Source organism: Phalacrocorax carbo, chromosome 2 (assembly GCF_963921805.1).
Source record: "Phalacrocorax carbo chromosome 2, bPhaCar2.1, whole genome shotgun sequence".
In the NCBI taxonomy this organism is placed as follows: Eukaryota; Metazoa; Chordata; class Aves; order Suliformes; family Phalacrocoracidae; genus Phalacrocorax; species Phalacrocorax carbo.
Genome location: NC_087514.1, coordinates 160,941,236 through 160,957,975, shown reverse-complemented (window position 1 = coordinate 160,957,975; position 16,740 = coordinate 160,941,236). Strand labels below are relative to the sequence as shown.

At 42.3% G+C, this 16,740-nt stretch overlaps 1 protein-coding gene across 2 annotated transcripts; it reads left to right on the top strand.

The window, feature by feature from the left end:
- The first annotated feature begins 41 nt into the window (after positions 1-41).
- Positions 42-16,740, top strand: NUB1 (negative regulator of ubiquitin like proteins 1). 2 transcript variants are annotated; one of them, XM_064445087.1, is made up of 15 exons: positions 42-184; positions 3,617-3,734; positions 3,819-3,980; positions 6,026-6,084; positions 6,657-6,727; positions 7,594-7,776; positions 9,302-9,390; positions 10,767-10,873; positions 11,742-11,928; positions 12,278-12,385; positions 12,548-12,700; positions 13,671-13,817; positions 14,094-14,189; positions 14,932-15,124; positions 16,057-16,740. In XM_064445087.1, exons 2-15 carry the CDS (start codon positions 3,618-3,620, stop codon positions 16,218-16,220), a joined length of 1,836 nt encoding a protein of 611 aa, XP_064301157.1. In that variant the 5' UTR covers positions 42-184; position 3,617; the 3' UTR covers positions 16,221-16,740. The 2 variants fall into 2 exon arrangements, with proteins under 2 accessions (XP_064301157.1, XP_064301158.1); XM_064445088.1 differs by lacking the exon at positions 42-184 and adding an exon at positions 413-770.

Below are 16,740 nucleotides of genomic sequence, written 5' to 3'. Positions count from 1 at the left end.
GTGCTAAGATGGCGGCTGGAGCGTGGCTTCACCCACGTGACCAGCACCCGTTTTTCCCCGCGCCTTCCGGGCTTCCGTAGGACCCTGCTGTTTCGCTGGCGGCCGGTACGAGGCGCCGCGGGTCCCGCCCCTCGCGCCCATCCCGATCCCACCTCCCGGAGGGCGAGCGGTGGCGGGTGCGCAGGTAAGCGCCTGTCTCCCCTCAGCGGGGGCGGTCCCGCCGGGGGCTGAGGGTAGTGGGGAGCGGCTGTCTGGGGGCCCGAGCTCCCCTCGAAGGCCGCCTGGGCCCTGAGGCCCGGCCTCGGTGGGTGCCGAGGGCTGGAGGCGGCGGGAGCCCCGTCCCGGGGGTGTGCCGGGGGGCGCTGCTCCGCCCGCCCCCTCCCCGCCGTGTCCTCTCGGCCTGCTCGCCTCGTCGTTGCCTCCTCAGAAGCGGGGGCTGGTGGCATCAGCTCCGCCGCCGCTGTGGGAAGCTCCCGCTGCGGTTGCCCGAGCGCTCCCCGGCCGCGGTGCTCTGGAGGCGCCTAGAAAGGGATGGCGGCTTGTGGCCGTGCCTAAACATCCCCTGTGACACCGGTGCCTGGTGGTCTCGGCGCTGTCGCGGCAGGGGAGAGGCTGGATGCGCACTTGGGGAGGCCCAAAGAAGCCCCCAGGCCGGGACTGGCAACGTTCGGGTTTCCGTCCTCTCGTTGAGCTCCTGGCTCGTGGGGTTTTGTTGCTTCAGTCTCTTACATCCCTCCGTGGCTGAAGGAGGGGTTTCGTGGTTGCACCAGGTAGCTTTCCTCCTTGTTTTTAGGAAAAAATGATGTGTACTGCTTTGTTAGTAAACCACTCGGAGTCCTCTGTTCCTTCCCTCAAAGCTTTGGGTTTTGAACCTTATTTCTGTAATTGTTTTCTTTTATGTCACATATAAAACTGGCTGTAGAAAGGGACATTTTTAGTTACAGGAGCTCAGTCTTGCATTCAAAATGTTTACTCAAATTTATCTTGAGAAAGTCCCTTTAATCTCTTAACTGAAAGTGAAATTGTGTCAGGAGCGCTTGGGGTGTTGGCTGATGTAAAAATAAGTCCAGTGTTTATGCTAAGGATTCTCTTGCAATTTAGTTGTGGTGAAATAGGAACTTAAGATAAATGTTAGAAGTGTTACATATAAAATAGTAGCTTTTGTGTCTGTGAAAGCACTTTTTTTTTTAATAGAGGGTTGGAAAGAATAAACTTAGTTGGAGACTCAGGTGGTGTTTTCTGTTTTAATAGCTTAGTAAGAAATAAAAACATGGACGATGAGTTTATAAATGCTTCTTGTATTTACAATTCGTAGTCTTAAGTGTAGGTTACAATTTTAGATTTTTTTCCTGGGTGCTCCAAAGCCATGGATACCTTTTTTGTTTCTTAACGTTAAGTGGAATTATAGCTATAAAATGGTTCTTCAGTGTAACCTATCAGTGTGAAAATGATGGTTACAGGTTGTTCATGAGGATTGCTTGGCACGTTTTGGAAAAGGAGAAAGCTGAGTTAGTAATTTCAACACAGTCTTTTGAAAATTGAGCATGTTTGTTGCTTCCTGCTTTGTAAATGCCGTGTTTTGCCTTGGCACTAAAATAATAACATCATCCCAGCAAGAAAAAGAATGTCTCTCCTAGTTTGGACAGACACTATGCAAATTATAGCAATTGAGCAGGAAGGATTGTTAAACTACCCACTTGCTCAGTCAATCCTTCTGACTCCTCTTTAGAAGAGGCTATTGTCTCTGCAGCATTCAAAGGTTCTTTGTAGCTGGCTAAAGCTGGGGTTGAGGTAAGGCTTAACAGTAAACTTAGCACACATTTCATGTTTACCAGCGGTTTTTTTTTTTTGCTCTCACATAGTGTTTTTCTGTGCAAGGAACAGTCTTTGAAACTTGAAAAATGCATAGAAATATTTGATTCTTTTCTGTCCCGTTGTCTCCTGAGAGCAATGTGCTAATAAACAAGAATGAGAAAATGAAACCATTCTGAAAGAGAAGTATTAATCAAACTTGTATGCCAACCTTAGTGCATATATTGCAACATTTTAAATGCTTTTCTGTATAAATTAAAGGACGTCATCTTCCATATGATTCCCGGTTTCTAAGAGCCAAAAGTCTCCCATGCTTTAATATGCACATAAATTTTCTTTCGTTTTTTTTTCTGTTGAGATCACTGCACCTGCCTTTGCTTGCCCTTTCTCTGCCTTCCCTGTTTCTTGTCTTGTCTTTGTTTTAGTTTTGTTGGTTTTTGTTTTCTTTTTTCAGGGGTATGCTGATCCACTCACAGTGATTGCTACTTTCTCTGAGCTGAATGAGAATAACTTGTGATGAGTTCAGCCTAAACTCCTACCTGTGAGCCAGGGAGCTGCTCAGTTCAGCTATCTGTCATATTCTCCCCAGTGATAGATACTGTAATGCCTGGGGCAGATTTACAGTACGCTTCATCTCTGATCTCAGCCTCTGCACTTTATGTTGCTTGTGCTCTGTGCCTTTCTAGCTCTGCAGTGGGAAGAGCATCTCCTGGGCTATGAAAAGTGGCACCCTCTTACTCAATCTTTGTCAAAACAGAATTTTACAATACTATTTTATGATACTGTTAAACTCGTTTGCTTGAGAAATGGTTGAGACTGGGGAGGGGAGGCATAGCTCATTGTCTGCTCTTTGGACTCTAGCTGATCTCACTTTGCGGGAGGGCAGGGAGCTTTACCTTATGGTGGTCTTACGGTGGAGCTGGTGGTTCTGAGATGTGCCCTCCTGACACTTCTGTCCTAGAATCATCTAGGTTGGAAGAAGCCTCTAAGATCATCAAGCCCAACCATTAAGCTACCACTGCCAAGTCCCACCACTAAACCATGTCCCAGAGCACCACGTCTACACATCTTTTAAATATCCCCATGGACGATGACTCAACCCCTTCCGCAGGCAGCCTGTTCCAATGTTTGACAACCCTTTCCGTGAAGGAATTTTTCCTAATATCCAATCTAAACCGCTCCTGGTGCAGCTTGAGGCCATTTCCTCTCATTATATCTCTTCTTACTTGGGAGAAGAGACCTACACCCACCTTGCTACCTTCCTTTTTTCTTCCCCTCTCCTCCCATCCTGTTTCTTTTTTGTGCTTAGCTAGCAATAATTCATGTTCAACCATCCAGTGGCATAGACAGGCTGTTAAAGTAGGTAAGTGGAAGAAGCAGGAAGGCAGAGGTACAGCAAGGACATGTTTTAGAGGTGGGGTGGATTGAGCAGCCGTATCCAGGGCAGGGCAGAAGAACTGAATCATGGATTTTGATGAATTGGCACCTTCTGCAATTCCAGCTTACATAAGGGTCAAGAAGAGGTTTAATTTATCTTGAATTGACAAGGCCCAACACAGAGGCTTCTAATTACCCCTGCTCCAATCCAGGTTTCACCCCCTTTCTGACCTTTTATAATAGTTTGGACTCAGTTTCCCCTCCCCACCAAAATGCATGGAATGCATTTTATACTCAACTTTTCTATGCAGAATTCCAAAAGGCCCCTTAGGCTTATTGAAAAAGTACAATATCTTAGTACAGGAAAGCTATATTAAAATATTATTTTTCTTTCTCTTCCTTTCTCATTGTTTGGTCTTTTTTTAAGAATGGCACAGAAGAAATACTTAATAGCAAAACTGACAAGTTGCCTAAGAGAAGAGAAAATTCAGCTATGGAAACCACCATATACAAATGAAAAAAAAGAAGCTGGTAAAGAGATGAAGGTAAATAATATCTCTGAGTTGATGTCATGCATCTTCCATGTGGTACTGCTGGCGCATTTACCCATTTGCTTGTCGTTTCCTTAGGAGCTTGTACAAAGATACTCAACCAAGCTGAATATCAATGAGAACGATACAGAAAATATGCTTGAAGAAATACGGTGTAAAGCAATTGAGCGTGGAACAGGAAATGAAAATTTTAAAGTGACTGGGATTGCGAGACTTGATATATATCTGCCTCGTAGAAAAGTAAGTGACATTGCGGAAAAGTCAGGATAAGTAGCTTAGCTTTGATGGCCTTTTGAGTTCCCGATATGTACCTAGTGCAAATATTTTAACTTCAACTTTTTCACCTCTTTGGTATGAGATCTGTGTTAGGTATATAAAATATGGGGGGAGGGGGAGTTATAGTGTATTTCAGTTTCTCAGGTATGTGGGAATATCATGGCAGAGGAATGTAGTATTGGGAGATCAGTAAATCTCAGGATTTCATGAGAAATTATCTTTCAGTTAAGAAAAGTAGATTTAAGTGTTCAGTTTGATTCCTTGTGATGTAACTGTTCATATTAGCCGTAAAGAGCAGATTTATTTCTTCATCTGTAGAATGCAGGAGGTTGAGTTAGCATATGAATATCACTATATTACCAGAGCTTTTGGTTGAACGGCAGCTTTAACTTTAAAAAAATTTCTCTAAGTGCAATAACCAAATTGAACTTGGTGTCATCTCAGGCCGTGTATGGCTGATGACATTGAAAAGAACTCGTTTTGCTTTTAACTGTGGCAGTGTGTTCTTACAGTGATGGCATTATTCTTGTGTAACTGTTCCAGCCCAGGCAGCTAACTAAACTTACTTCAGAATAGGTGCGTCCAGTGTTTGAACTTGGAAGTGAGAAGCAGGATTTTCTCTTGTGGTGGTACTCATCTGTTCTCTTCCAAGTCAGGCTCCTAAAAGCATCACAAAGATAGAACTGAATTAAGCCTTGCCCTTTTAAAGCCAGGCTTCAACCTCTGTTTTCATGCATAAAATACGCCAGAATAATGATGTGAATCTAAGTAAATCAGTGCCAGACTGGTCACCATACCAGATTCTGCGTCTACCTCGCACTAGTCAGCTAAACACAGGTAGGGGACAGGCTGGCTGCTGTTTGATGGACGTCTGTACTGTCAGGCTGTTAGCATTGGCTCTGGTGCAGTTTAGCCCAGACCCCCTGGTATCCTGCTGAGCAAGGCCCAGGCACGGTGGGAGGGCTGACACGGGCCAGCGACTGATCTCACATGGCACTTTGGATACAGCTGCTCTGCTTTGAAGGTTGAGAGGATTCAACCACAAGGATGTGAAATGTGCTATGCAGGTTGGTCACAGGACAGAGCAGGCCCTTGATGAGGTTCTCACTAATACAGAGCCTCTTAACTGGGAGTATTTCACCCTTAAAAACAGTCTCTAGAAAGCACAACAGCAGTCTCCACTCACTTCCTAGTTTTGATCAAGTGCAGGAGCAGCATCTTCCCCGATGCTCTGTCTTCATCCTCTCTGATAACAGTGAAAGGGAAGTTCTTCATTTAGGTGCACTTCAAGGTTGTAGTCGCCTCACCAGCAGCAGAAGTGAATGTTCACTCTGGAAAAGGGCAATGCTGGGTTTAGGTTTGGTTTTACTTTTTTTCTGGGAAAAATCTTACATAGTAACCGATGCTTCAGAGGACTTTTTTTTAACTGAATACTTGCAAAAACACAACACACAATCATAATCGTTCTCTCTTCTGTAGTGAAAAATAATTACCAGGGAATGTGACGGGCTAAAAGATAGAGGGTGTTAAGTGACTGCTGTTCAGTTAAAACAAACACATAATTTTATAATTCCTCTTTAAAATGCTACTGGGCATAGGGGAATTAATTAATTGAAAATTCTAGTTTATCTAATCTGGGACCACAGGCACTAATAGGAATTAATCATAATTTAGCCAGTCACAGGTGAATGGCATAATTACAAAGCAGAATTAAGGTTGGAAGTGCATAATTAAATTAGTCACTTAAAATTGTTTGCTTCTGAATTTAGATTTATCGAATTCTGAATATTCTGCTGTTATAATGTTTACTTTTAGCAAGTACAGGACTGCCTACCTGGAGATTACTAATATGTATGCCCAGCCATAACCCTGTTAACATGATTATTATTATTATTATTTGAAAAAGAAATTGTAGTTGTTGTAAAACAATTAAGAAAATGTCCAAAGTATCTGATATCATGGTTTTTTCCTTCCATCCTCTCTTCCACCTCAAAATATAATCGCTACAGAGCAGAAAGATCCAACTGGAAATTAACCTGTTCGCTACAGGCAAGGAGCTCAGATCACAGTAAGTGTAATTACCCTTGGTTCTTCTCTAATGAGATAGCATACTGTCGTGCAGTACCTAAAAACAAACAAAAGACAAGCAGAGCACACTCTGTTAGATTTAAGCTTTTTGTTAGCATGTACATTTGTTCAGTATGTCTGACTAGGATGTCCAGTGTCCCTGTACGGGAGTTCTTCAAAGTGAGTAGCTGTGGTTTAACAGGCAGAAGCTGTGAAGTTGCAGCTGTGGAAGAGAGTTCTCTAAATCCCCAGCAAGTACCTGAGAAGGCCCTAATGATCTGTAACTGGGCAGGTCTTCTGAACAGTGAACACTAGCTTCTCTCTTTCGTGGATTTTAAGCCTAATGAAATCAGATTATTTTCTGTTTTGCTTCTTCCCTTTCTATATCCCAGATTTTCCCCATATGGTATACAAAGCTTTCTGATGATGTTATTTTACTTCTAGCAGCCTTTTATAGCAAAAATTTTAAGCCAGTTACGAGCATACATATTTTTAAATTTTATTGCTATTCTAACAGAAATACTGTGTAGCCTAACAAATATATATTCATGGGTGAAATTATTTATTTTACAGGATAGCACAGGAACATGCCTTGAAAGAAAATGCTATCAAAATAATCATAAATAAGAAGCAGCTTGACCTGGGTATGTATCTGTAGCTGAGTGTACTTTTATGATAATTTTCTAGTTTACCGAGTCTAGGAAGAAAAATTTCTTGCAACTCTGTTAATTTCAGAAATTCCTAAGGAATAGCAGTTCTGTTTGTCAGGTTCTGCTCTACAAGAAATGTAACAAACTATAACGATCAAAATTCTTAAATAGAATCAGAGCAATTATAGGAATCCTGTAATAAATGTTGAAACACTGAAAATGCATATTTAAGAGAAACTGTAAATTTTCTCAAAAACCCATATTGTCATACTGTGTAACAGCACATGTAAAACCTTTTTTTAATGCTTTACACATGTTCAACTTGTCAGATGTGTGTTGGGAAGTGATGGCAACAGCTTTCTCTGTTGATGGCCTGAGCACCTGACATCTTTATTTCCCTTAGAATGTATCAGAATTAGAGCCATGGACTTGACGATAGCAACCGAGATTCAGTTCTGAGTTCCTCTGTACCGTTACTGTTGTGGTGTAGGATCCTGGACGTGTTGTTCCAGTTTTTGCCTGAAGATCGAAGAACTGAAATAGAAACAATCATATTTTTTGAATGTTTTGAAAAAAGCAATCAAAGAAACATACCAGTCACTTAAAAAGCGCTTTTAAGATGCAAGTCTGATTTTAATTTCTGAGTTTCTGCTGAATACGTCAGTGATTGGCAGGGGTTTTAACTGAGTTCTTGAGTCTAGTAATTACTGTAGTTCTTTAGTAGAGTACCAATAAGGCAAGGGGCTGTTTGGGTTGTTTTGTTTGTGCGTGTTGTTCCCCTCCCCGATGGCAATACAGTGTAAAATGGTCTCTCTTCACAAAGAGTATTTGGATTGTATTCATCATACTGCATTTTGCAGGCAAAACCCTTGAAGGCCAGGGTGTAACACACAACGCAAAAGTGATGGTGCTTCAGCTGGAACAGAGTGATGAGGAAACTAAAAGAAAGGTTCAGGAAGAAGAACTTCAATGCAGGAAAGAAAAAGAAATAAAGGACAAGATGCAAAGAACTAAGAAGGGTTTGGAAATTCTAGCAGAGAGAGGTAAGGCAGGGTGTTGGGGCTTTTGGGAGAGCTGGAAGTGGAGATGAGCATTCATTCATTCTTGTGCATCAAAAATTATCTTCAGTGGACTTTCAACATAGAAGAGGGCCTGTACCATGGCTGGGTTTCAGGTTATACTTTTCTAGGTTTCTACCTACTTGAAAACTGGATTTTAGGTTGACTAAAACTTCCTCATCTACTCCAACTCTTCTTACACAACTAGAATCCCAGAAAACGTTTGGCACTTTGAGAAGGATATGGTATGAATCAGTTGTTACTTAACTGGCCCTTGACGGTTAAGGGACTGACAACTTTTGAGAACAGGCTTTAAATTTATTGCAGACATAAGCACAGTGCAATAATGTATTATAAGTCGTTACACACTTTTTTTGTAGTTGACCTCGGATATGGCTGTGTGTAACCATGGTTTCATTGTGCGGAACAGCTCACTCGTCATTCTCATGTGTAACGTGGCTGTTCTGGTCTCGTTGCATTTGATGTTTATTGCTGGCAACTGTGGATTCAGTTAAAGGGATATAGTCAATTTAACAGTAATTTTTCAAAAGGAGGTTGTGTTTGTGAACTGCATAGCTAGACAGTGAGTTTAAATCATTTCTGTATTTTCTTGTTTCAAAAATGCACAAATGAGAAACTGTGAAACTGAGAATGTAATGAATCCCTGCCAAATGCAAAAATACCTGAACAAAGCTTCTTTTAAGGGTCAGTGACAGCCTGTTTCTTACTATAATATCAGATTTTGAACAAATGAAAGAAGTGATTCCTTTTATGGATTTAAGGGGTAATTTAGCCCTAGATCCTGGGTAGGGCCTCGTTAAAGTATTTACCGCTACCTGTCAGTTACAGCACAATGACAGAGCATAGAATGGAGTTTGTAATGGGCTCGCAGGCTGAAGGTTCTGTGTGAAGCAGAAAAAGGATTGAACAACGCTTTTGTTTCATCTGAGAAAAATTGCAGAGCAGAGGCTTTTAATCTCAGCAAGCTCCTGCTCAACTGTCTTTTGTTTATGAGAAAAGCATCTTTTCATTTTAAATCAGGTGGAAGTGAAAACAAAATTGATAGTTTGGTTATAAGCATTAAAGATGTGGGGAAAGGAAAATACTGAGCTATGTTTTTCCTCAATTTTATCAACTGTGCTCAGTCTTATTTTACTTCTATGCTTTATTTGATAAAGCATTTCAAATACTATATCATGTAAAATGTAGGTGTTTTGTCTTCTGCAAAAAAATTCTTTACAATCCACGTAACTTCTAATGTTGTGTCTAAATTTCTGGGTGAACAGGGCCTTTCCCTTAGTGACCTCTCTAAAAGTTCCTCATGTTTGTCTGATAAGGGCCATGTTTGGTAGGTCTCTCCCAAACACAGACACAGCCTTTATAAGTAAATCTGATTTTTTTTTTGTTGATGTTTACCTTTTTGGTTTAACCATGTACTTATTGACTTACTCTTGCAACAGCAGAGTTACTCAGTGATACTTAACTCAAACTGCCTTTTCTTCTCTTTCAGAGGAGTACTTGGATCCAGATTCTGTTCCATACCTAGATATAGCTAATCAGACTGGAAGGTCAATTGAGATTCCTCCTCAAGCTAAAAAAGTAGGTAAAAGTATCTTACAAAGCTTCTAAGACAACTTTGTAAAGCTTGATTCATGAAGCAGATCAAACATGGGATTGAAATTCAGTTGGCTTTTTGGGGATGTAACCCTGGGTCTACTAGATGTTTGCTTAATAGAAATAATTCTGAAACAAAATTTAAGTAGACCTCTACAACTGGGAATACTTCAGTCATCTGGAGACGGCCCTCTCATTGTAGGGCTAATCTTGCACTGAACCCTCTGTGGTCCAGCTCTTATTTTTGTGTTTTAAGATGAGCTTTAACTTTGTTATATCCTAGCACCGATTTTAAATTTTGGGTGCCCTGGAACAGCATGAAAATAACTTGTTCATTAGGCCTCAGTTTCAGTTGGAAGCTCAATGAGTGTTGAAATCTTTTGCACTGTGACTCCCCACAAATTTAAATTCATTTGCCTTTCAACAAAGTTCCACATTCTCAACTGAAAATATCTTTGGTTGGGTGTATGGATTGGATTACAGTAGGAGTGACACACCTGATGTTGGCTGCTGAAGCAGAAGAATAGTGATAGATGCTATCTTTTAAGATGGCTGAAGATAAATAAAAATCTTTACAAGTACTTGGAATTACATCCAGTAAGGAAAAAAATACCTTAGGAAGAAATGTGCAGGCCCCAGAGCGTGCCGACTGCTGCCCTCCCTCTTCTGAGGCACGCTGTGTTTTCTGCATCATCTGGAGTTCCTGGATGACTGGAATAACAAACTGTCCACTCTCACAATGCGTGCTGTCCTGATGAAGTACTGAAAGTAGTAATTCACCTGAAGAGTTAAAGCATCAAATGTTCAAGTGCACAGGATTTCATCATTATTAAACGTGGGTGAGAAGAAATATTGCGGGTTGTTTGTGTGCAGAAATATTATTTACATTTCCATTTGTCATACTGCAGGAGCTAGAGTGTTTTCCTGCCATATTCAACATTTAATTTTCAGTTCTGAGGTTTTGCAGGAGGTGAATCGTTGGGTTTTACAAGATAGTTGTAATAGCAAAGCAAAAGAAATTTGATGCTCTTGGGAAGTGTAGCACACAGAAAAATGCCTAGCTTTCTATCGCTCATTATTGAAAATCTGGGGTTGCATTCATAAAATAAGCTTGGTGCAATGTTTCATGTGTCAGTAACATCCGTTGCTTTTAATTAGACAATGTCTAACACTAGTAGATGGGAGAAAAGTATGAAGCGATGTGAAATAGTGCTGCCCTTACAGAACTGATCCAGTGGTGGTGTTCTAGGAAGAACAAGGGCTCTAGTGGGTTACCTGGATTATTTCTTTTTAGTTACAGAAGTGAGCTGGGGAGGTGCAAAAAAAAAAAAACAACCACAACTCTCAATCTGTGTTTCTAGGCGCTTGTGCTGGCAATGGGTTATCATGAGAAGGGCAGAGCATTAATGAAGAAGAAAGAATATGAAATAGCCCTGCCATATTTGTTGGATGCTGATAAACACTTCTGGTAAGAACCTTTTTGAGCCCTTGTGTCTCTCTTCTTTACTGTTAATCAAATACAGGAGCAGTATTCGCTCTACCTGTGCATATAAATCAGGGCCTCTTTGCTGGGGATTACAGCACACGCCCTCTGCAGATGGGAAACAGCAGACAAAGGCTCTGACTTGCAGTGACAGGTGGCTTCGTGCAGAACACCTGAAATAGATGCTGCCACTGGGCAATTTAATCTTTCATATCAACGTAAACAGAAACTGTCAATATTCATGTATTAGGCTATAAATTGCATTGGCTTGAGAGACAGTTACAGATACTCTTGCAATTGCTCCTGTGAAGTAGTAACTTCTTGTAAAAGGTGGAGCAGATAGCTGAGGTCAGTAATAATACCAGGGTTTCTGCAGGTAAACTACTTCCCTGTCAGCAGTCAGAGCCTGAAATTCCTCTTTTGAGATTCCCCAAAGTAATGTTGTGCCCATCTGTTTCTCATCTGTGTGCACACGCAAGGAGACTGGCACAGGGCTCGGCATGTTCACATGCACTAAGGAAGACAGTTTCTCTCTCCCCCCAGAGATTACACAGGGTTTAATTCTATTCTGCTTTTAAATAGATTCTGTCTTAAATAGTAACAAAATGAGTTATGACTACTGTAATTCTTTGAGATACAGTGTTATCATTAGTGCCCTGTGTATTACTGAATGTAATGGGAGATCAGCTCTTTATTAAAGTTCCACTGACACCAATTTGCTACCTCGAATACGAAGCGTGTCCTTTCTTACATACCTGATCATGCATATTTCTAGCATGTTGTTTCATCGGTGTTAAAGTGCAGAAAACTTAACCTCTCCCAAAAACCCCAAAGGAATTGTTTTATTTTCCAGTGAGTGTAGCGCAGAACTGCTGAACACCGTTGATAATTACGCAGTGCTGCAGCTGGATATAGTGTGGTGCTACTTTCGCCTGGAGCAGCTGGACTGCCTGGATGATGCAGAGAAAAAGCTGTCCACAGCGCATAGATGCTTCCAGAGGTGCTATGGGGAGAACCACGAAAGACTTATTGATATCAAAGTATGCTGGTTTTGATTTAATTAGGGTGGCTTTTTCTTTCTACGTATATTCAGTTATTGTTCAAGTATTACAAGACTGGCTTCTGGAAGTTTAAAGCCTGTAATCTAGTTGTGCAGTCGTCAGCAGTGAAAGCATTGGGCCTGACACAAAGGTCATGGCAAACGTGCATTTACATGCACAGACATCATCAGCGTGTTAGATCGATACTTCAGCCACATACAAAGCATCACATATTAGCGGCTATGTCTTCTTTAAATGTGTAAAGTGTTCTGTTGGTAATGAATTGATGTTCTACCATATGCTTCTACCCGTGTGCCCCTTCCCCTCCCTTGTTTAAACAATTCTTTAGGGAAGCTACGGTCGTGAGAAGGTTTTATTTCTACGGCTTTACCTCCTTCAAGGGATAGGACACTATCACAGTGGCAGGGAAAAGGAGGCGGCTGAGTACATTCAGAAGGTAGGACACCGTTAGGTAAAACTTTTGAGCTGTTTGCACTAGCTCCTGCGTTTAGGCTCTGTCTTGCACCTTCTCCCTGTTTTGCTTCCTCAGGAAAATGGGGAGATGTTTCTTTGCTAGCGACAGTGTAAGTTGTACAATTTTTTTCCTTCCTATACGCAGGCATCTCGTTTATATGAAGAGCTGTCCATAGATCCTGATAAAGTTTATCGCCTGTCGCTCCTGGGATTCTCCGAACAGGAAGCCCGCCTTGCCCTGCGAGCGTGCCATGGGAATGTGGAGCATGCTGCCAACCTTATCACCAACAGGAGAGAGGTATGGTGCAGTGAAAGAATTAAATCGAGGATCGTATTAGTTGGGGTGTCCATGAGATCACGTCTTTTGTGACTAGTGCAACATGGTGCTAAATTAAGGACTTCGACTATGCTGCTTTGGTACTGTTAGCATCACAAACAGTTTGACATCTGTTGCCACGAGTTCGAAACCAAAACTTAACACAACAGGGGAAGCTCTGTCCCAAAACAGATGGGACAAGAGAGCCAAAGACCTGCGGTTGTACTGCAGAAGTGCATAGGAAGACTTTGCACCAGCGTTTGCTAGTCAGCAATGCTCCGTATGGGAACAAACCCACCACGATGGAGCTCTTGCCCCTGGGCGTGGCTGGTGTGAAAGACAAGAGGCTGCACAACGAAGTGCTACAAGGGTAACTGTGAAGCTACACCCTAGTATGGCTTTGGGCTTGGAAGATCTGGGAGGGGAGAAAGATTTTTTTTTTTTTTTTTTTAATGCTGAAGTAAAAAAAGCTAAAATGAAGTGAAGAGAGTGTCATCCAGGTCTGAAGTACGTTTGGTAAGCTGAGGTGGTACTTCTGGACCTCAGACAGCGGCATGTAGATGGAAAAGTCAAATGGCTGAGAGAAGGGCTGAACAGAACTTGTTGGCTACATGCCCAGTTCTGACTGTATGTCCTTGGCAAGTCTCGTCTGCAGGTCCATCTGCCAAATGGGTTTGTCACTTACCACACAGGGCCTATAATAGCTGTGACAGCACAGGATCCGATCCGCAGAGACTGCGGAGCGGAAGTACGGCAACAGTGCTCCCTCATGGAAATGCAACTTTATTTAGTAACGAGTGTCTGGCAGCACAGGCTGTATTTAAAAAAAAAAATTCCCTTTTCCTCAAGATACTCAAATTCAAAGAAGTAAATCCAAGAAACCCTGTGTGCGTAAGGGAAGGCTGAAGCATCCCCATGCGCAGAGAGCTTTGTAATGGCTGTGTTCTTGCAGGAAAAGGCACAGATAAGGAGGGAGGAGAGAGCTAAGAGAAGGCAGCGACTAGAAGACATAAACACCTTGAAAAGTATGGGCTATTCAGAGAGAGCTGCTCAAGTAGCTCTTCATAATACACAAGGAAACCTGGACCAAGCCTTTAAGGTAAGTGACTTTCAGGAGTAGTGCTTCTGTGCAAAAATCCCTTGTCTGCTTTTTTTATTTATTGTGTAGCAGAGTGTTGTCTTCTGTAGTCTAGATTTGTCAGTTCATAGCTACGTCCTCTGAACTGTAATGACTGAACTTCCACTTCCTGACCCAAGGATATCCCGTGACTTGGCTGAGAGTTGCTTCTACCCACTATTGGGCTAAATGCATGTCCTGCCGAGGACTGTTATATTTGTATTTCTCTATTCTGATCCCTCTCTTGTTTTATTGTAGTTTATTCTCGACAATCCAGAGTTACTGTTGGAAGATGATGATGATGATCCTGCGGCCGTGGACCAGTTCCAGGTTTCCCAGGAAAGTATTGATCATGTAAGTTAGACTTTTTGCTTTCTTAGGAGTTGGTAGTCTTTGTGTTTGAAGGCGTAATTCAGAAACACCAGGTATTCCTTAAGCAAACTGTACAAATTTTCTTTGACCACGTCACTCAGCTGTCACACTTCTGCTGTTTGGCATCTGCCTCTCTCAGTGAGGTCACGCTTAGGCTACGATGTAACCCGTGTGTACTTCCTGCCCTTTACACCAACCTGTCATGCACCGCTGCAGAGCAAGTCTGTGCACTCTAACGCTCTATCCCAAAAAAGACAGCAAATGAGAAATTCCTTCAAGTGTCTAAACATGGCAGTGCACAAGGGAAAGAGCTGGAGTGCATCTTTCTCATCGCAGGCTGTCTGAAAAACTCCTCCGCAGTTAGTGTGGCTCCGTAGTCAGTGTCAGATAGGCAAGAACACTGTATTGCCTAGAAAAAGTAAGTAGCGCACGCTCGCTCCTGATAACACTGCAGCGCTTTGAAGTTTCTTTTTGAAAAACAGAAAAAGAATTGGTCTGCTGTTAAACAAGAGGCTCTTGATTCTGCTTCACATCCCCATTTCTTTAATTGGTTTACTGGAACAGTTAACAACAGTGCAGTGACCTGAGTCAGTGTCCTGGAATTCCTGGCATGCAGCGCTTTCCTCTGCGAGAGGAATGACTGTCAGATTCCTGTCAGATCCTGGTGCTGGATGAGCTTGCATTTCTCCAGACTTCTCTTTTTATTTTTTCCCCACTCCTGTAGCTGATGTACATGGGTTTCAGCCGTGAGTCGGCAGAGCAAGCTTTAAAGGTCTTCAAAGGCAACATCCACGTAGCTTCCCAAACCCTTGCTCATTATGGGGGAGTTCTTCCTGCTTCACTGCAGCTGTCTCCAGAAGGGTCCAGTCCATCAGAAGAATCGGCTTCATCAAAAGACTCACCTACAGACTCTGCAGGTAAGAAACGCTGCATACAGCATGCAGAGGAGAGGGAAGGGGGAAGGCTGTTCTTTTGGCTTCTGTACAAAACGATTAAGTGATTATTTCTGCTTAAATACTGGCCGAGGGCCGCGAGTAATGCCCCAGATTACTTTTATTAGTAACGTAGTTACAGGCAGGGCATCCGTTACCCTGGATAAGCTATAGCCCCGCAGTCAGTGACAGCCACGTACGGAACCGTAGGGGTCGGCCGCAGGCAGTGCGTGAGATGGATGCGTCCCAGGAGAAAGGGGTAACCCTTCGGAGGCGTTCTGGGAAGGGCTGAGAGGAAATGGCTGCAGAGTGGGCCATGGCTTTGGCACACCAGGCAGGGGGCCTCGGCTGTCTGCGTCCGTCCTTCCCCGGCGAGGAACATGTGGCCCTCTCTAGCCCACAAGCAATTCTAGCTTCTCCTGTCTGACTGGACTTGTTCTATCGAAAAAGAAACCAACCTCTCCCTACCTGTACTCCTTCAGAGAGCAAGTACTAAGTTGCTGGAGCATCTTCCTGGCACCTGCTGCTGATAACGATGATTTTTTGGCTTGCTAATGGCCAAAGTTTATTCCAAACCTGTGCTATACAGTCACCTGATTTGACCACGTACTTCTTCCTTGTACCCCTTATGTGGTAGAATTGTAATTGATACTTGCCGTTTAGCAAAAACTTATGTGTTGTTTCTCTCCTTTCACCCCATTGTTTGTCAGAGCTGTAGCGATCTCCGCTGTACAGCGAAGGGCTTTCCTACAACGTTAAATTATAGGGTGAAAAAATTGCCGTATCCCGCAATATCCTTTGCTGAGCTGCTTTAACGGAGGTAGTTTTACAGTAACGGACTTGCGGAGCAGTCACACAGGTGAAAGAGGGAAAGTACCAACTTCTCTGAATTCACTGCTGCTTTTCTTTGCTGAAAGGTTCTTCGGGTTCACCGACAGATGAAGACATGGAGACTGATGCAGTCAATGAAATCCTAGAGGATATTCCTGAACATGAAGAGGATTATCTGGATTTAACGCTGGAGGAAGAGGAACAGATCATTCATGAATACTTATCCTATATACAAGTACCACAGCATTAAATCCCATTGCATCTACTTCAGTTCTGTGTATTTACCTTGACAAATTGAGTTTGGATTATAAATGCACCTTCAGCTTATCTCTTACTAAATGCCTCGGATTCAGTTAAACTATAGGTGGAACACTTAATTCCTGCTTATTTATAAATCTGCTTAGAGCCTACATTTGTGATACATTGTAATTTATCGTCATAGCAGAAGAATAGAAACATTTATTTTCAGAAGAAAATTTAATAGAACTAAACTATATTTTTATTGTGAAATAAGTTAATTCACTTAGTATTCAAGTAAAGAAGCATTTCTATACCATTTTAAAATACCAGCTTTAAAAAAAAAAGTTTGTAAATCAGAAATGAAGTTCCTGAGGTTATGGAGGTATCCACTTACAAACTGTTCTCCTTTTCTTCTGAAAGATTTCTAAGGGTCACTTATGTATCTGTAGTGCATGGATCCCTACTGTGTTCTGCTTGTCACTTCATGCGGGTGTCACACAGGCAATAAAGGTAACTACGTGCTGCTTCGG